Source organism: Microtus ochrogaster, chromosome 16, assembly GCF_000317375.1.
Source record: "Microtus ochrogaster isolate Prairie Vole_2 chromosome 16, MicOch1.0, whole genome shotgun sequence".
NCBI lineage: Eukaryota > Metazoa > Chordata > Mammalia > Rodentia > Cricetidae > Microtus > Microtus ochrogaster.
Genome location: NC_022018.1, coordinates 13,901,314 through 13,921,822, shown reverse-complemented (window position 1 = coordinate 13,921,822; position 20,509 = coordinate 13,901,314). Strand labels below are relative to the sequence as shown.

General features: G+C 45.0%; 1 protein-coding gene across 7 annotated transcripts in view; it reads right to left on the bottom strand.

Annotated features, from left to right (window-relative positions):
* Positions 1-20,509, bottom strand: part of Kiaa1217 (KIAA1217 ortholog) — a 295,596-nt gene that overhangs the window by 77,687 nt on the left and 197,400 nt on the right. For all 7 annotated transcript variants that reach the window (XM_026782971.1, XM_026782972.1, XM_005354733.3 and 4 more), the window contains exons 4-5: positions 16,733-16,931; positions 12,648-12,741 (exon numbers count right to left, since the gene is read on the bottom strand). In XM_026782971.1, coding sequence (XP_026638772.1) covers positions 12,648-12,741; positions 16,733-16,931 — 293 coding nt within the window. The remainder of the gene's footprint in view (positions 1-12,647; positions 12,742-16,732; positions 16,932-20,509) is intronic.

The window sequence follows — 20,509 nt, the reverse complement described above, 5'->3', positions numbered from 1 at the left end:
CCCCAGATGAGACCCAGAGGAACGAGAGCAGTAGCAAAGGTCCACACAGCATGGCAAGGGGTGAGGATAACGAACTGGTCTGGGGCGGGCAGCTGGGGCTTCTTCACCATTTTTTTACCCTTTTTTGGTTTGTAAACCTGACTAAATCTCTCCCACCACGTTAAGCCTCTTGGATGTGAACTTCCAGGTGAATGGTTTACAAAAGGTGATGCCCAAGTCCCTCTGGAGCTGTTGGGCCCAAAGACTTCAAATTGGTCAGGCTTAGCCACTGAGGGAAGGAACACCAACTGCACAGGTCATGCGTGTTTCCTGAGTCATGAGTCTAAAGGAGTATTTCCTAAAAAGCAGAGGAAACACTTCTCGCTCCTGCACATCACACTCGAGCAAAGACACTGCTAACCCCGTGGGGGAAGCACCCTGGAGAGAAATGTCACTGGGCGTCGTTAACACATTATTCTCTCCACACTCAAATGTATATGAAAACAGCCCACTCACCTGAGATACTTTGAAAAAGGCACAAAAATGGTCAGCCTGCCTCGGAGCAGGACGCCAGACCCGGGAAGCCTGGGCTGATAAAGCCCTGAACAGTCCGGCAGAGTCTTGACGGCCCTGGCGGAAATCCACAAGCAGTATGGAATAGTGAAAGTGCGGCCAGAGAATCTGAGAGGAGGAGGTTCACAGCTGGGAGACAAGGAAGCAGGCTCCCAGTCAAAGGCCACTTCTGCTAACATCAAAGAAAGGGGGCGTGGCTTGCACAGGAGAGGCAGGGGGTGTGGCAAAACTATTCCTGCACGAGGCTTCGGATGGGTGGGGGCTGGGAGCATCAGAGGAGCGAAGCTGTTTCAAGTGATGTTTAGGTGGGCTGGTTGTGTGGCCAACCTTGGATTTCAGATCAACGACAGCATAGTCAATTAGTGTATATTAATTTACAAAAGGAACTTTGTTTTGAAATTTTTATGATTTGCTGTAACAGGGTTGGAGGCAGGCGGCCTTGATCCTGAAACCCAATCCTGTGTGGTGCTAGCAGCTGCATCCCTGGTGAGAACTTTGCATAACAAACCACCAGGATGGACATTTTCTGCTGTCAGGCTGTTGTCTGGATCTTCAGGAGGGGCTAAGGAGAGAGGGGAAGGCTAAGCAAGCCTGCAGCCCTAACTCTAGAACCTCCCCCTCCAATATACTTCAGCTTTGCTCTTGCCTCTTTCAGAGAGGGCAGTGGAGAGGTACCTGGAGCAGTCTCTTCTAAAGACTGTCAGGTCCATTTTTGAGCTCACAAACACACTCCCTGCTCTGTGCCACAAACACAGTTCTTGCTTGTTGTGTGGAAAGGAAATGGCAAAAGCCTGCAGCAGAGACAGTCGCTCATGCCAGGGGTTTTCATTTTCTCCGCTGTATCTGGTGCTGACGCCTTCCTGTCACTTTCACTTGTAATCCCGTCCAGTGGCAAACATAAACATCAGCTCACGCAGTGTTAGGCTTTGAAAGGTCCTAATTTACAAAAACCAAACAAACAAGCGACTCCCAAACAACAGCAAAACCCACTACAGTACAAAACAGTACCTTGACACTGAGTAAATATGACTTTTTAACTACTCCCAAGGTAAATTATCTGCATTGGCTCCAGGCCTGAAACTCAGCTCTTGACAAGGCTGTGAGTCTAAGACACGGACACAGAGGCTTTGGAGAGAAAGCCTGGGTTTCAGTCCCAACTCTGCTACTTACTAGTGTGTGATCTTGTTACTTCATCACTCTCAGCCTCAGTTTTCCAATCTTAAAATGGGTACCACAGTACTTATGTCATAGGGTTACCATGATGACGATAGTAAATGATACATGGACTGCAGATCACATTGGCTAACAATGTCCTACATTTTAAAATCATCTACAAACAGGGATTTAAACACTACAGGATGGATAAGCAGATCCATGCATGTGTTCCTTTAATAGGAAGCTGACAGGCTTAAAAGGGCATGCCCCTCATTAAATTCATTTAAATGTTTCCTATAATGTGATTTTACATAGACCTATTGTGACAAATAACCAGGATTTCTTTCAAAGATGTTCAGGCAATCATTAAATTTCACATAACAGGCTATTTCAAAACTGGACCCTTGTTCAGCATTCCTTCCTCAAGGTTAAATTGACATTTTTCTAATTTTCTTTCTAAACTAAAATAATTGAACAATTTAAGAAGAATTTCACTGGAAAAAGAATTTAGTAACCTCCCAGAATACTACAAGCCACACAGAGTTTTCTCTTATTTCTCTTAAATTTTCTCTACTGATCTCAGAGCTGAATGAAAGATATCTTTATGAAGATACTGCCGATTGCCACAAACCCATTAATGAATGAGCCCTGTTTAGGCAAACTGTACTAACTTCCCAACGGCTTTCCTAAGACACAAGGTTAAACAGAAACAGGCTCACAGCTCTGTAGTTCAGAGACAGCCCAGTGGAATCAAAGGGGGGACCTTTAAAAAAACAGACTAATTCCAGCAACAATGAGATGGTTTTCAAAGCAGCACGCAAGGAGTTCAAACAAAACCTCCAACTCCAGCTCCTCACTGGAGAGAACACAGGAGATGTACAACAAGGAAGGGAGGGTACAGCCCGTGCCGGAGCCGGACAGAGCAGTCTTGAGAGACTGCGTTCTGTTTTAAAGGCAAATCTTACCTTTCATCTTCCGTGGCCCGTTCTTTTCTAGAAAAAACTTTCTGGACTCACAGTGACCTCAGGGCCACCCATCCATCTGTCGAATGTTTCCAGCCCCGTCTCTTCACGGTGACTACACGCGAGGCTTTGCTTTCTTACAGAAGGAAGCTTTTAGTCAAAACATGTGGTTTAAAGGAGCAATCTCCACCCTTGTTAAAACTATTTCACGGACATCCAGAGGTATGACTTCTACTCTGTGGAAGTTAAAGCCGCACAGGCATGCGTTTCTCCTGTTCCGGAAATCAGCATAACGAAAACCAAGGCTGAGCCAACGAGAAATGTTTCTTCCCTGTGTGCTGTCTGGCAGAAACTGCAGCCAGATCAAGGAAACACGTGATGTTTATAAATACAATATGGCTCATGTTGTCATAACCTCTCAATGACAAAAAGACGTGCAAGGGAAAACAAGCGGCCACGCAGCAGGAAAAATGAGATTTGCATCCGTTGGAAGCTGCCTGTCTGATGTGCAGGTTGCTTCTGAGAAAGCGAAGACCTGAGAACACGGAGGGAAGGCATTAAAATGCGCTGGCTGGTGAGTCACCACAGCAAGAGAAACTCATCATTGTGACACGGCCATCCTAAAGAGACAGGTGAAGGGGGCAGCTCGTTGCTCATAACCAAGACCCACAGTCTCACTGATGCTAGCAATGAGAAGGGCAAGCTTCGTACAGCCTGGAGCTGATGAGAAAAATAACAGATGTGGATATCGGCATCGATCATTGGCTATTCTGATTCCTGGTCAGACAGATATTTGGAAGCAGGGGTTTCAACATCTGCCTTGTTTACTGTCAGGATCTGGAGGAAGCATGACTGGTAGAAAGAGCTGGCTCAGCAGGCTGCAGGGGGTGGGGGGATTTCTCCGACATTTTATAGTTGTGGGGTGATGCTCACTATTGTAAAATCATAATGCTTAGTTTAGGCGTTTGAAGATATTTGAAATGATAACAACCCACTCCACCTAAAGGCAGTTTTTGTCGTCAGGAATTGTGTATACAGCAACACACGGTATCTTACTTAGGTTTTTTAACAGGAGTGCTAGATTTCTAGTGCAGGTGAGTGCAACCCCTGGGACTCACTCTTTCGAGGGTGGGGAGGCTGGCAGATGTGCATTTCCCACAGTCACTGTGTCTGAGAAAGCCAGGCTTTTCCCATCACTGTGATTCTCATCTGAATCTCCAGGGAAAACAACCACTGTCCTGTTGCAGAGATGGAAAGGAGAATGCGGGAAGACAAGCAGGCATTCTTGTTCCTCACTGGGAATGGGCTGCAAACCACCAGCAGCCTGTTTACAGACCATTGTATTGACATTAGTAAATAAAGCATTAAAAGTTCAATAGGAAAATGCTGACCTAAGTAATATTTTCCATGACTGCATTTAGTCAGAATCTATGCAGGATGGGCTAGTGAGAGAGTCGCAGAGAGTGTGAAGATAAGAGAAAAGGGGACCTGGTATCAGGAGAGTGTATCTATGACTACAAAGTAAGAAGAGAGAAGAGCATGCCAGGAGAATACAGGGGCTGAAGGGGTATCCATGGAAGTCCCAAAAAAGGACAGTGATGAAGAAAAGGTCTGATGAAGCCTGGCTCCTGCATGAGGTCTTCAGGAAGTGGGAGTACCTAGGCGTGGAGGTGATCCATGGACACTGATGATGGAGACTAAGAAGATGGTCTGGTCACGGAAGTGATCATTACCATCTTACTGAGTTCTGCCGAGCTCTGCATCCAGTTCCACATCTCACTACCTGTGTGGTACTAGATGGGTTGACTAACTCTGCTCAACTTCATCTCTTCCTCCTCAGGGAATCACAGGAATTTCTCTCTCATTGTGTTATGGAAATCGGATAAGAATGAATATAATAGCAATACTGAACAAGATGCCGGGCATAGAGTAAGTGAATCATGAACATGGGTTTCTAATACCACTGCCACTGAACAGGTAGAGGGGCCTGGCTAGGACAGGCAGCACAAACAATGAACGAAGTCAGGGAGTGTTTTCTGATATTCCATCTCTGTGGTAGACTTCCATTCCTACAGCCTTATTTGGTTCCTCCCAAATCCAAAACTTTCATCTTAGCCAGAATGCAAGAGACACAAGAGTTCTGCAGCCTGGTCACCTCCTCCATCTCCCCCCTTCCTCTTTGTGTAACTCCCTCTTCCCTTCCCTCCTTGTTTCTTTGTGCTGTTGTTATCTTTTAGGTCGTCATCAAAGAACAAGATGGGACAAAGTAAAAGAGGCCACCATGGAGGGGATATCCAACCATGTCAAGAAACAAAGCAAACAATAAGTAAATAAATAAAAACTAGAATAAATAAAAAATATTTTGTACATTGTACTAGGAAGAGTAACTTCTTTTATATAACTTTTTGTAACTCATAAAGCATATATGTAAACATCAAGAGAGGAAAGCTAGGGCTGAATACAAGGAAGCTAAAAGAACGGGCTCAGATCTGGTGGGTAGTGGTTGTCAGCTGTGTGAGCTAAAAGAAGCGGGCTCAGATCTGGTGGGTAATGGTTGTCAGGCGTGTGAGCTGAAGGGAGGCTTCTTGAGCCTCAGTTTTATCATTTGAAAAAAAAATGGATTCAGCACACCTATTTTGCAGAGACTTTAAATTTAGTTAAAATCTGAAGGGCTTTCCCATGCTGCTTTCACCACAGACACAGGAGGGCCTATGATCTGACATCAGGAACAATGGCACACAGAAAATACTATTTATGTCTGGACAGATTCTGCAAAGAAACTAATACAGCTCACATGAATTATTATAATCCTGTAAGGAAAAAAATAAAAGCCAAGAGGAATACACGGCAAGAGGAAGAAGAAAAGCAAGGAAATTAAAGGGGGAGGCCAGGAACCAAGCCAACACACAAACTACAGCCTGCAAGTGCCTGCACTCTTGCTGTGGGTGGGCCACAAATCTAATTCTAAGCTTGAGAGTAGCAAGACAAAGAAGGAAAATGATCACGTACAAGACTCCAAGTGTCCACATGATAAAAATAAACCAGGAGAAGGGAACTATTCTTGGGAGGGAGACGGGATATTTTTACAGCGGGTCCTCACTAGGAACATCACAACATCTGTAGCAACACAGTAACCATTGTTCTGGGCTGTGACCGCGCCCCACATCTACCGCCCCTCCGTAACCCACATCTACCACCCCACCCCGTACCCCATATCTACCGCCCCTCTGCACCCCACATCTACCAACCCACCCCTCACTCCACATCTACTGCCCCCTGCACCCCACACCCTACATCCCACATCTACCACCCCTCCGCACCCCACATCTACCACCCTATCCCGTACCCCATATCTACTGCCCCCGTACTCCATATCTACCACCCCTCTACACCCCACATCTACCGCCCCTCCGCATCCCACATCTACCACCCCACCCCATACCCCATATCTACCGCCCCTCTGCACCCCACATCTACCGCTCCTCTGCATTCTGCATCTACGGCCCCCCGCGCCCCTCCGCACCCCTCATCTACCACCCCTCCGCACCCCCCATCTACCACCCCTCTGCACCCCACATCTACCACCCCTCTGCACCCCACATCTACCACCCCTCCGCACCCCACATCAACCACCCCTCCGCACCTCACATCTACCACCCCTCGGCACCCCACATCTACCGCCCCCCCGCACCCCACATCGACTGACCCACGGCAGCCCACATCTACTCTACCGCTCCTCCGAATGCCACACTGGCTTCAGGGAGACATGGAGGTGAACGTAGCACACCGTTTTCGGGATAAGGTGAACGTGACTAAGGGGTTAGAGTAAGAGAGAATGTGTGTTCTTGCTCCTCAGAGGGAAGCCGGGATTACACTGACCACTCAGAAGCCTTCTGCAGCAGGCCATCTTTCATGTAGGCCCGAAAAACAGTTTTTAATTTTAATTACTTTTTAAACATTTTACAGTAGAAATTTTAAGACATAAAAAAAATAGAGAAAAAATAAGGAGCCCCTGTTACCTTTCTATGTTTTTCAAAGTTGTTCCCTCTACTACTTTTTTCCCATTGATGGAGTATTTTAAAGAAAACTTCATTCAGCATGTCGTTTAACGTGTAAATACTTTAGTATGTTTCATTTTTTTTAAAGTGCCAACCTGTTATTCTAACCCATATAGCTGCCAGTTATCCCTTAATATCTTCTGATGCCTAACACATGTTAAAACTTTCCAAAGAGTTTTAAAGCTGTCTTTTGCAGTTGGCCCATTCTCTTCAGGATCTACCGACAGCCCTCGAGCACAGCTTTAGCGGACGGCACGTCCTCCCGTGGTTTTATATGCTAGCATTCGTTGGAGGAATGAGATGACTGTCCATTAGTACATTAAAAGAGAAGACTTAGTCCATTTTGTGTTGCTATAACAAAATATCCAAGGGGTTGGACATTTTTGGTTGCTGCTGCCTCCCCTCCCCCTTCAGTTGGATAGGAAACCCAGATCCAGGTCCAGGTGAATAGCAAGGGCGAGTCTATTCAACAATTCGGCAAACGAGCAGAAAGGGAAAAGGTCACGTAAAGACGGAGCCGGGCATGTGAGTAGCCTCCCTCACTTTGTGAGAACCAGGGCTGCCATAATCAAGTTTCGGGAACTAAATTAATCCCCTTTGAGTTGGTTCCCTCCGGACCTGATCCTTTCTTGCTAGACCACTGAAAATTCATTGAAAATGCACCTCTCACCACCATGACATTGCAGGCCACACCGGGAACACGTTGAGTGTTCCATATGTCCCTAGCAGGCCGAAATATGAGGAGACAAAGGGCACTCTGGACACAAAGAACAAGAAAAAATTGACATGGGAAGTAAGAAATGAGCAGGTGCAAGAACGGCGAGCCCTGTGGTTAAACCAGTGGAGGTGAGCTGTGTACCTTTACTAGGAAGCAGCCTCCTCGGGTGATAGCAGTCCCCTTCCTCTAGCTAAGCAACTGCTTAACACAAACAAGTGCTCATCGCTATAAATATGCAGACCACACCAACGTCTGCCTCAAGGATTTGTCTTGGGGACTAAATACTTGCCAGTGCCTAATAAAAGCTCACGAGTTAGCCCTGGCGGGAGTACAGACACCAGAGAACTGTCTGTGAGACACTTCGTGAGAGACATGGACAAGTGCTGGAGAATGGTTGAATATTTTGAAGGATAGTTATCAGGGAGGTTAGTAGCCTAATTTTAAAAATGTTTTTATTTTTAATTAGGTGTAGGTATGTATGTCTGTGTGTGGGTTTGTGTACCAGAGTGCAGGGCCTGAGGAGGCCAGAAGAGGGGATCTAACGCCTAGAAGTTGGAGTTATATCTGGTTATAATCTATTAAATATGGGTTCTGGGGACTGAATTCAGGTCCTCTGTAAGAGTAGGACTTGCTCTAAACCACTGAAACCTTTCCTCTAGCCACAAATGCAGTGTTTTCAGATCTCTCAGGCTCCATTCCCTGCACATGCATGGGTGGGCGTGTGGTGTGAGGACCCACACACAGGCCCTCCATCCTGCAGAGGTTGAGAATCAAGGGAGTTCTTCAGTAGTAGAATTAAAAGTACTGGAAGAAAATTCAATGTGAAGGTAACAGCTTAGAGCAGTGGTTCTCAACCTGTAGGACTCAAGCTCTCTGGAGAGGGTCGGATGGCCCTTTTCACAGGGGTTGCAGGTCATAGAGTTATGTTATGACCTAAAACAATAGCAAAGAAGCAGTTATGAAGTAGCAACAAAAATAATTTTATGGTTGAGGGTCACCCCAACATGAAGAACTATATAAAAAGGTCACAGCTTTAGGAAGGGTGAGAACCAGTGGCTTAGAGGTTACACACGTGGGTTTAGAATTAAAGAATGAGGATCTAGAAATCCATTTCTGTGTTCATTCACAGAGTTATAGTTTTTAAACAGTAGCTAAAGCAGTGATAAGATGAAAAAAAAATCACAAGTTCAAGGTCAAACTAAAAGAAGAGCAGAGAGAGAGAGACACACAGACAGACAGACAGAGAGAGAGAAGCTTAAACTGCGCAAATCCTGACTGAACACACTGAAGCCATTGGGAGTGACACAAAGGAAAGGTCTACAGAATAAAGGAAGCTAGCATGTGCTGCACGTATGCAAAGAATTTAGCCATGGTGTGGAATGGAAATCACTGGCTTCTAAGTAGACCATTCCTCATCATCAACACAGGCTCAAATAGAAAACAACCGGGAAGCAGCAACTGACTTGGGTATTGGTAGTTAATTTAAGACGCAAGGTTAATTCTGGGGAGGGTGTCCTAAATGTAAATCCAGCGGTTGTCTGCATTCAAGTAAAAAATTAGAGACATATGAGTAAGATCCACAGTAGGCTGAGAGCATTTCACAATGACAGCAGAGAATCTTGGGTAATAATATTAATTACACAAGAAATAGGGAAGCCCCCAAAGATCAGGTAACAACCAGGTTTAGCGAACAGGAAGTCAAAAGTTCCCTTTGAGAGCCATGAAACAGAATGGATGACCTTCGAGGTATATATAATTTGTGAATAAGCACACATAATGTATTCAGAAGGGCCTGCTCCACATGGTGGTACCAGTTCTCTGGGAATTGAATGATCAAACCTACCTGATGTAAGGAACAAAAGCCAAGTGACTACATTAGATTGGGGTGCTTTACACCCATGTGGAAAGCATCAGCAGACTCAGGAGTCCAGTTAGGTATGTTCAGTTCTAGCCAAGAACAAGTCTCATTAGACACAGAGGCCTCAGCAAGGCTCAGCGAGATGTTAAATGAAAAACTAGACGCCTGCTTCCCCACAAAAATTCCATGCACACTCAGAGGCCTGTAACCTCGGAGTTAATACTTTGGTCTAACTTGCTTCCTGGGCCACACCATTCTTATCATAAAACCGCTCTGGGAGAACGGCCTGTAAATTGTAGATCCACAGTCTCCCATTTCCTCTGACTCAAAGGCAAGGTATTAAAGTCCTTGTTTAAGGAAAATCTCAGAGGTCATTGCAGACTCTAGGCATTGCTGCTACGGCTCCTCAGCTTGTTCCAATTCATGTCTTTTTTCATATGCTTGTTTATTGGGAAGGAGCGGAGAGCCCAAAGGTCTGGCCCAGGCTGTCTCTGGGAGGCTAGTGAGTGACGTCTAATGACATCAGGTGCAGGTGAAGGGTTGTCATGACATTCCTTCATGGTCACGCTCACAGTGCCTACGCACAGGAGGACGCAGTGTGCTCTGGCCCACCATGGAGCTTGGCTTAGTCTAAGTCTATGATAACAACTGGTACTTGCTCTGTTCCGTTCTGTTCACACTAGCAGTGATGTTTTACAGCTGGACTGTATACAGGCAAGGCTTAGCAAAATTCTTGCCTTTTCCCAGCAATGCAGCTGTACTCACTGGGAGAGAGCAGACAGCTCCAATTCCCAGAGCCCAAAGAGAGGCTGGAAGATTACCACATCTTAGTTTTGGGAATCTAAGGAAAGGTTCTAAGTTATACTGATCAGACGTGATCATACCTAGATGGTTCTGACAGAGCTTTTTGTGATTCTCACTTCTGAGTAATCTTTACTAAAATACAGGACTTTTGACTGACTACATTATAAACAGTTGTCTTTCATTTGAGGGCAATGACTGAGTTCCTCTCTCACACACACATAACTGTTATCTGAAGTGGGCTCTGAACAATCCAGAAAGGAAGCACTTGTGTTTTATCCACAAGCAAATGCTGAAGGGCTTTGCTGGAGTCCAGAGCAAAGTCTGTGCATCTTAATAGCTTACATGCACATGGTTACTATTGGATGCTCCTGGTTCCCACCGCAAGTCCTGTCTGTGTAGGCACCACATGTGCTTCAGAGTTAAAACAGGTGTCTCCCGCAGCCACATGCCGGCCTCCCCAGAAACAACTGGGGGGCGCCTGTCTGAGGAAGGGCTCTGTGTAACAGAAACAGTATGGCAGAAGGACAGGTGGAAGGAAGGCACATCCAAACTAAAGATGCCCCAAGGACAAAACTTGGGTGTTTCCCAGAAAGAGCACAGCAGAGTCATGCCACCCAGGGTCTCGTGATGTCCACTTAGGCTCCCTTAAAGGAATGGCCCATTGTGTTCACACGGTTCTGGCTTGCAGTTACATGTAACTGACTAAGAACAAAATTCTAGATTTTTCTGAAGTAGCACTGCAACCTTTAGTTTGAATCACATGGGGAAAAGAAAAAGAAAAAAGAAAAAGAAAAGCAGTTGAGGACATAATAGGCCTTTCCCTTCAAAACGGTGGGTCCTGGTCCCACTGGGCCTTGGCTGACAATGCGATCCAGAATTTCATAGGCATTCTTCTGGAGCCCTCAGCTGGATCTCCTGACCCTTCCTGCATTGAAACTCACACATCCCAGGAGGAAGGTAGAGCTCTGGTCCCCGTAGATTCTGCAGCCTAACGCGCTGCACATGTGATGCTAGGGTATAAGAGACCGTGACACCAAGGCTGCTGTGCAGCCTCCCTGAGAACAGGGGGTCCCCCAGACCATGAGCAGAGCCACGGTAACGCCGAGTGTCTTTAAAAGCGGACAGTGGAAGATGGGAGATTTGACAAGGGAAGCAGGGCCAAAGGATTGAAAATGGGGTTGCAAATCAACATAGGAGACTACCAGAAAACAGGCCAGATGGACACACATACACTGACTCTCTAGAAAGAATTTGGTTGGCTGGCCAGTCCTTATTTAGACTGTTAAGACTCTCTAGACACACAGGGCTGTAAATAGGTGTTGTTTTAGCACACCAAACTGGCCATCATTTGTTACGGCAGCAAGAAGAAACACATGGACATCAGGAGGAAGCAGAGCGCAGCTCACTCACGGAAAGACCAGTAGGAAATGCCTAGATTTCATTAACAATAAAAAGTATTTTTTTAAAGTTGAATTCCAGTGTCCTTGTAGGTGACCGCATGCACTCTGTGTATGTGTTGGGGAAACGGTGCATTTCAAGAAATTGATTCGTTTTTTGGTTGTTTTTTGTTTTGTTTTTTTCGAGATACGGTTTTTCTTTGTAACAGCCCTAGCTACCCTGGAACTAGCTGTTGCAGACCAGGCTGGCCTCAAACTCACAGAGATTAGCCTGCCTCTGCCTCCCGAGTGCTGGGATTAAGGGTGTGCACCACCACCGCCCAACCAAGAAATTGACGCTTTTATTCCCCACTTTTATTTACATTGGACACAGCCCCTCCCAGTGGACTTGTATTAATGTGATTCTCAGACTCTTCTCATACAGTTTTCCCATAGTTTTTCTTCCAGACATCCCTGAGTGTTATAAATATTGGGGCAATCTCCTAAAATGACCTAAATCTGGAGAGTTCAGCTTCTGAATCATGTAGGTACTTACGTTCAGCCCTCAACATGGTTCAGAGAAGACGTGATGATGCTTGCCATTAAGAGAAAACAGCCCTGAGTTAGCAGGTGAGCAACCGCATGAGGATGTTGGAAACAGCTACAGTGAGACCAAGAATTGCTTTCTCACGCAGCTCATGCACTTTTTTTGTTTGTTTTTACTAAGCGGAAGCATTGCAACAGATTCCCTAGTAAGCTAATGCGTTACAGACCAAGGACACTGAGACAGAAGGCTTTCGAGATGCCGTTGATATCTTCAGAGTGAAGAGTTATCTAAACTCTGTGCTTGAGGTGGAGGATACAGAACAGCCCAGCGAAAGGGGGACCCTGCATTCCATCCTGAGTACCACTAAAATACGTACGTAAGTGAGTAAAGATGAGAACTGAGATCCATGCTAAGGGAACGAAGGTAGAACCAACCCCATTCTAATTTCGATCCTTCAAGTGACCAGGACATCTTATTGTTTTATCAGTGAACAAATGAGTCACCAGACAAGACAAGCAACACGATCCCGGGAAATGTGGTAGTAGTGGTGGTTGGCTGTGAGAGGAAGGGACAGTGCGAGCTGGGAACACAGTCCGCACTCCAGCAGCGGTACTCACCCTCACGTCTCCGTTCACAGCTTTCGCCATGTGGTTAAATGCATGTGAAGGATCCTTGTTGTACACCTTGAGAAGGGATCTGTCTTGAATATTCCTGGAATCAAACACATCCATCACTATGGCAGAGGAAAGGAGCCTGATTCTGGCCATTTCCTCTCCCTGCCCTTAAGCATCAGGCAAAAGACAGAGACAGACACTCCGGCGGTTGACTACCATGAACCAGACAAAAAGTCTTTTCACCATGAAATGGGCAAAGATAAATAAGGAAGAGAAGAAGAAAAATGACTCTGGCTTTTCTCCCCTCGTCTCGTTCCTAGGGAACGTGTTATTCTTGCAGTATTAACGTCCACCCATAAATATCAGGTAACAAGAACTTGCTTTCAAGCTTCAGAGTGTGGAAAACTAACACTCCTGAAGGCAGTAAAATGCCAATATTTACAATACCTTCAAAGAGCTTTGGTTAATATTTAAATACTTAATTGTTTACTTTGCCAAAACACCTGCTTTTCTTCTTATCTAATTAATGTACACATAACAATGATTTTTTTCTTTCTGACATGCTCAGCAAGGGAAACAAAACGCATACAGAATGTAGAAAAAAATATCAAAAGAGATCAAATTCAGTATATTTAACAATGCATTTCTGTCCCCCACAGGGTATTTTTAGATACTTTTCTCCATACAAATTGAAGCACAAAGGGAAAACAGCAGAGTCTTCACTGCTTTTGATCCCAGTTGTAGAGCCAAGAACTCCAACTGCAGAAGACAGGGGTTCTGCATCCTGCGCAGAGCAAACCTTCAAATCACACAGAAGTGGCCCTCCTCTCTCCTTAGATTGGTCTGTGGGCCTCTAGCCTACCTACACTGCGGTTCCATCCAATGCTGGCTGGAGCTGAGGGGCAGTGGGCAGGCAGATGGGATCTTTCTTGTATCCTTGCATTGAGTGGGTTGACCACAACCACTGGGATCTTTAGGTCATATTTGTGTTTTAAATGAAGTGGAGGATTCTAGGAGGAGTCTTGTTTCTCTCTAAATACCTGCCAGCTATTGCTTTGAAGCATCAACTAGTCCTAGCTTGCATTGCTGCTTCATGTTTCAGATAGCTCATTAGAAGTGAGTTTGAGGGAGCAGGCAGTCGTTATTATCAGCAGGGGCTAGGTTAATGCAGAGAAGAGAGGCGGGAGTAAGGATGTGGCGGTTCATGAAAGGAACCCAGCCTCTGGCTAGCAGATGTCATGTGTGACATGTGTTGAAACTGGAAATCTCACTAGCCATGAGAGAGTCTTACTGTGATTGTAAATGTATTTAAAATATATGAGCTTGGTTTATGATTAATTTAGAAACTTATCCATCTGAGATGAGCCAACTGCAAAAGGCCAGACTGCATTGTGGAGACATTTACCATACAGCATCCTGGCCTGACCTCTCTTCAGTACCTCCCTGAGGAAAATACGTGAAGCCAGTACAATAACGAACTAGTCAAATGGTCAGCAAATGGGCTCTGACATCTAGAACACCGATAGAAATAAAATTATGACTTCATAAGATTAAAGCCGCTGTCTTTAGTTACACCTACCTGTATTCTTTTTTTTAATGTATTACTTAATGTTTGTGGCAAAAATTTCCATCACTGAACTTAAATTAAAACATCCTATGTACAAAAACTAAAGAGTAAATGGTCCTCCAGGGAAGATACACAACGGTCATTTAAGGTAAACATGATATTCACCAAAAACAAGTATTTTATTCTGAATACTTTTAGGCCCATTTTTCACATTTAAATTAAAGAAACAAAAAGCAACTTAAGGAGAGAGAATGGTAGGCTAAGTGCCAACAAGTTATCATTATTGCAATAAGAAACAAACAACACAGTAATATATCTGAGAATTATTAGGTTGTGTGTATGTTTGTGTGCATGTATGTGTGTATGTGTTCATATGTGCATGTGTGTCTGTGTTTATCTGGAAGTGGGGCATGGACTAAAACCCAGGCCTTATCCCTGATAACTTGCGCTATATCCTCACATTACCAGGGTTTAAAAAGTGTCTTTTCTAATAAGCACTGCTTTCAGCTCTTTTATCGGATGGATTTCCATTGAGGAGGACCATGATCTTTTCCTTCCTTGGCTCCTGACATTTCCAAATAATGCAAGACCAAGCCCAAGGAACCCTACCTTAGAACTTGGAAAGGCTTTAGAACATTTTCTAACTCATGGCAATATGTAAATGTTTCAATCGGCTGAAAGTCAGAGGAGTCCAAGTGCTCCCAATCGCCTCCTGACAGCTTTAGGGTCTGCAGTCCAGCACTTAGTCACTGCTATTGTCCCTCAGGGCCTCTCTACCCATGAGTGTGGAAATAGAAGGTGATCGCCGTGAAGTGGTCTGTCCATGTAAAAAATAACACACGGCTTTATATTATCAGCGATATACATTTCAATATAACGTGATTACCTCCGGTTTAACTTTATGTTTTGTAAATTAAAAAAAATGGTGATAGCTTGATTAATAATTTATCTAAAAAATAAGCATGACTTTTCAGTGGTCATAAATATTTAAACCTGTTTTCCAAAAGCAGGAAGTTGCACAACAGTTGTAGTACCACCTATAGCTTGGGGCATGTGTCAAGTAATGAAAGCCCTAAATTACACCCTGGCACCGCCTTAGTAGTCATCCGGGGTTGCTGCTAGATATGGATCAGCTTGCATTCATGCTCTGCAGGCACATTTTACAAAGTACGACTTGCTATTTCCATGATGAAGAAACAGGGGAGCCTGCCCTTTCCAGGGTAGTGACCAAAAAGTCTGTCTTGTGCTCCTCATGATTTGGGCTGAACATTTGGACATCCTGGACATGTGCGTGTGTTTGTGTGTTTGTCTTAATTGGCTGTGTGCTCTTGAATAAGCCCCTTAACTTTGATACACCTAATTTCCTGGTTCCATAAAATGTAAGGACTAGATTAAGCATTTGACTTCTAAACTATTTAGGGACTATATGATGGAGGAAGGTCATTGGCCAATAAAAAACTGCTTGGCCCTGATGGGTTAGAACATAGGTGGGTGGAGTAAACAGAACAGAATGCTGGGAGGAAGAGGAAGTGAGCTCAGCTGCCAGGCCGCTGCTCTCTGGGGCAGATGTGATGAAGCTCTGACCCAGGATGGACGTAGGCTAGAATCTTCCCAGTAAGCGTACCTCGGTGCTACACACATTAATAGAAATGGGCCAGGCAGTGTTTAAATGAATACAGTTTGTGTGTTGTTATTTTGGGGTATAAGCTAGCCGGTGGCCGGGAACCGGGCTGTGGGAAGAGGCCCGCAGCTCCTACTACAACTATAATAGCAACCGCTTGTTTATATAAATTTAAATCCCGTTTCTACAGCTGATTTATGGGGACAGATCAGAAGGGGCCCTCATTCTACCGATAACAACAATGCAATTAAGGACAAGGCTTTTGTTTCCTGCTAATCTGTCCAACCACGCTTCCCAGAGAAAGTCCCTTCAGCAGGTGACACCCTTGGGTAAAGGATGACTCTTTCAGAACTGGCATGTGGGACTGCTTCTCAGTGTAATTGGCAGACATTGAGTTTAGTTTCATTTCGAACTTGTGAGGCACAAAAGAAGACCCAGTAGGATCATTACTTAAAACATCTACAAGTTCTGTCACGGGAAAAAGGGCAGTTTGTGAGGGAGTTTGAAATTGTCAGTCTAAAGTATGAATTTAGCTCTTGGCATTTCTTTACCACCTCCCTGGGCTTTAGTTTCCTTGACCTTCAGATGAAATGCAGGGCTGGGTCTTTTCTTATGCTCCTGTCAGCTATCACCTAGGCAGAGCTAGTTACACACACTTCAAAGGTCTGCATGGAAGATGTCCATTCGCATCCTTGTACTCAACTGTAGGCAGCCAGAGGGTGGACACCCTTCCATCTGTGGCAGCAGTCAAATGGAATGACTGGGGTTTCTCCATCAGGCTGAGGGGAATATGGACTGAGTACAAACTCTAGACACCCAATGGGTGGTCAGAGACCCCCAAAATGAAATAAACAAACGCCCCCAAACTACTACCTACAACAACGCCCCCAAACTACTTACCTCACATCATTTAACTCATAATAGACGTTTCTGCTTTCGTCTTTGATGTAGATGGCAACGCTGGGCGACTCCAGCATTTTCATGGTGAGCTGCTGTGGGAAGGCACTTACGAAGAGAGCACGGATCGTGTCCGCGCTTGTGATTTCATTCGGCATCCGCAGCTGTTTGGTTTCATCTCCATACTGGAGGTAGAGAACACCTGCACGCAAAAGTATATGCAGTCATCAGCCCACGGATCAAGAACCGTGGGTGTGAAACCTAAGCTGAGCCACTTCTAACACAACACAATTATAGATGTTCAGAATAAACCTGGAGAGCAAGCAACGGGGGCTGTTTGTTTGGAGCTTCCACAGAACGCATTGTCTGGTTATTATGTAATCACCCGGTTATTCTCTTTGGGCAGGTGTTAACCAGGCCATTTTTCCCCCTGTTCTAGAATCAAAAGGACAAAGTTCTAACCTTGATGCCTATAGTAAAAGGCAATACATATCATCCTCAGAAGGTATATTTAGGACTTTGACCTTGTAGGTTTATTTTTAGCATTAGTTCATTGACTGGAGACCTAATCATTATAGCAAGGCATAAATAAGATAAGATTCAGAGCTTGTCTCAGAGGTTCATTCGGAAACACTTCAAGTGGAAACAGCACATCTCTGTGGTTTTTCTATAGCTATCGAACGCTTATATCATATTAAACTCCCCTCAAGAGGCTGGCACCTTGACATTCCAAATAAAAATGGGACAAGTTGGTTCCCACAGATACCATCACTGAAAGTCAGAGTTCCAAGCGGGGTGACGTATGTCTTATTTTGGCCAATGAGACATTAACCAATGTGGCACAAAGTGAAGACCAGACACCTGCTGGCACAATGGATTTGTCTTCTTGATAAGCAAGGTTTAACAGTGATCCCTTTCAGAACCCAAATTTGAGGACTCCAACCTAAGCCCCCAAAGAGGTCAAATGTAGAAGAATGGCAGCTGCGTCTGACTGCTCCAGCAATACACCCTCATGCAGAGAGGAACACGGGATGAACATGAACTCCCGAGTCAAGTGACAGAAAGGACATGTCCCCACCAAGCACTGCTGTGACTGGAGAGTCCTAGCTAGCAGACAGTAGGAGCAGTCTCAAGCTACCGCACTTGCTACTGTGGTTTGGTTATCAGTGTCCACAGTGGGTTTGAACACTTGTTCCTCTGCCAGGGGTAGTGTTTGGTTAAGCTGTGAAACCTTTAGCAAATGGAGCCTTGCTGGAGGAAGCACACCACTGGAGGACTTTGAAGGTTTACAGCCGGCCCCCATCTACTCTTCTCTGTGTGCAGATAAAATGTGATCTTCCAGCTTCTGCTCTTGCTGTCACGCCTTCCTTGCCTGCTGCCATGTTTTCTCCTGCCACGCTGGACTCTATCCTTCTGGAGCTGTGAGACAAATGAGCTATTTCTCCCCTAGTTGGTGTTGTTAGGCCAGGGTATTTACCATTAGAAATAGCAGAAAAGAAACGAACACATTTGCCTTCGCCTGCTATCTGGTCATGGATAACTGAAGTGTTAAATCAAAGATGCTGAGGTTTCATCTGAGTCCTGGTGTTTGTATATTTGTGAGAAGCCATGGGGGGAGGGGCGTAGACTAACACCACTGGGTAAATATTAATGAGAAGAGACTGAAAAGGAAACAGATGGCTTTTAGTTAAGTATGGCATCTCACCTAACAAACATATCCTCCAGAAACACCACTGAAATGGCAAAGAGGAAAAAAAAAAAACCCACACATCAAAGAATTAGAAAAAAGAGAGAAGCTTATGGACAGATGAGAGAAAGCTAACACTGAAATCTTCAAGGGAAGAATTCATTACAAACCAAAGAGACCCACGAGTGCCAGGCTCCTTGAGCATGCACATACAGAGCTGAAAGGGTGGAGCCTGGCTCAACCTCATGCTTCCTAGCTTATCCAAGGCTGGATTACAACTGGTCAGGTTTACAGGCCTATGCTGGGGGGTGGCATCCTACTGTAGAAACCAGAGGAACTTCCTTAGAGCTGACCGGATGAAGGGACCCTCAGGTTCGGAGGGAGAGCCATGTCGGTCACTGTGTCTGAACATCTGCCACCAGGACTGGGTGGCTGTCCCTCCCCTTCTCATGCTAACAGACTTTCAAGTATTTCAGACACTTTATGAAAGCTTTTAACATAAGAAGAGAGCATTTGAGACTTTTATCAGTCATCTACATTTCTAGAAAAAAAAAAGGTTGGGTAAAAACAATGGCTAGGAAAAAGTTATATAAAAATAGACTATAAGTTGTCTTTTCCCAAACTAAGATTCATGAAACTCCAGATGAAAGAGACGTGACATTCCCAACATACTCAGACTAGTCATTGATACTTGGAAAACAACAGGCCCTGTAGGCTCCAGGAGGTGGGGGGGAGTCACAGAGGAAGGACCAGACATCAGAAGGAAGTTATCCTTCTCAATATCGACCAGGAACAGCACTTAAGACGCTCCGGTAGAATAAACTTCCCATATAGGTTTATGTCCCTCCACGTCACCAGCCAGGTTTCCATTAAAGCCGTCTTCTCAGTGAGGGTTTCCCTGGACACTCCACCTAGAGTTCCAATACCCATGTTCCCTATTATTTTATATTCTACCCTGTTTTCTTTCTGTTCTTTTCTCACCCTGAGCTACAAATTTGTATCTTAATGCTTGACCTCAGGTCTGGCCGGTGCAGCTGCCGACTGGGTACACATGTCCCACATGTCCATGACACTCTCGAGAGGATGCGGATGATGCCTTTGAAAACAGAGAGGATGGTGTTTTCATACTTGGTTCCAGAAAGGTATTTACCCTTGGCTTTTTAGCTAGAATAAGTTTTAATAAAAGAGATATGTTCTGCAGGGTGGTGGTAGTGCACACCTTTAATCCCAGCACTTGGGAGGCAGAGGTCAGTGGATCTCTGTGAGTTCAAGGCCAGCCTGGTCTACAAAGGGAGTCTCAGGACAGTTGGACTACACAGAGAGACCCTATCTTGAAAAACTGGAGAGAGAGAGAGAGAGAGAGAGAGAGAGAGAGAGAGAGAGAGAGAGAGAAAGCGAAAGCCATGGAGGTCAAAAGAAGGCACAGATTACCTGGAACTGGAGATACCAGTGACTGTGAGCAACCACAGGGTGAAGGGAACCGAAACCGAACCTGGGTCCCCTGGAAAAGCAGCAAGCGGCAAGAGGGGGGAGTTTTTAAAGTATTTTTTTTCCCCATGGCTCTTCCTATCTATCAAAGTACCTATCATAGGTCCTTTTCTTTTTCCACCTGTCCTGTGTGGACATGTGAGTGGTGTGTGTATATGTGTGTACAGACAGATGTGTATGTGTGTGTATACATGTGGGAACCCAAGGCTGATGTGAGGAGTCATCCTTGGCTGCTTATCTACTTTATTCACGAGGTAGGGCCTCAGACTCCCCCCAGAGCTCACTGATATGACTAGTCTTCGTAGCCAACTTGCTCTACGCGTTTCCTGTCTCTCTTCCGGGGCACTCAACAATCAACAGCTGAGCCATCTCTATTGCAGGCTCTTAATAAACAGATACTGAATGAATTAATGCATATTCATTAGTCATCTAAAAGGGACTATGGGTAAGGGACTTATCTGAGCTGGGAATTTTATCTCTAGATGATATACTTAGCCTCATAGGACCTAGCTTATAAATTAATGTCCCCTTGTCCCAAGTCATCTTTGTGTAGACATGGAGCAGTTCCATTACTTATAAATTAATGTCCCCTTGTCCCAAGTCAT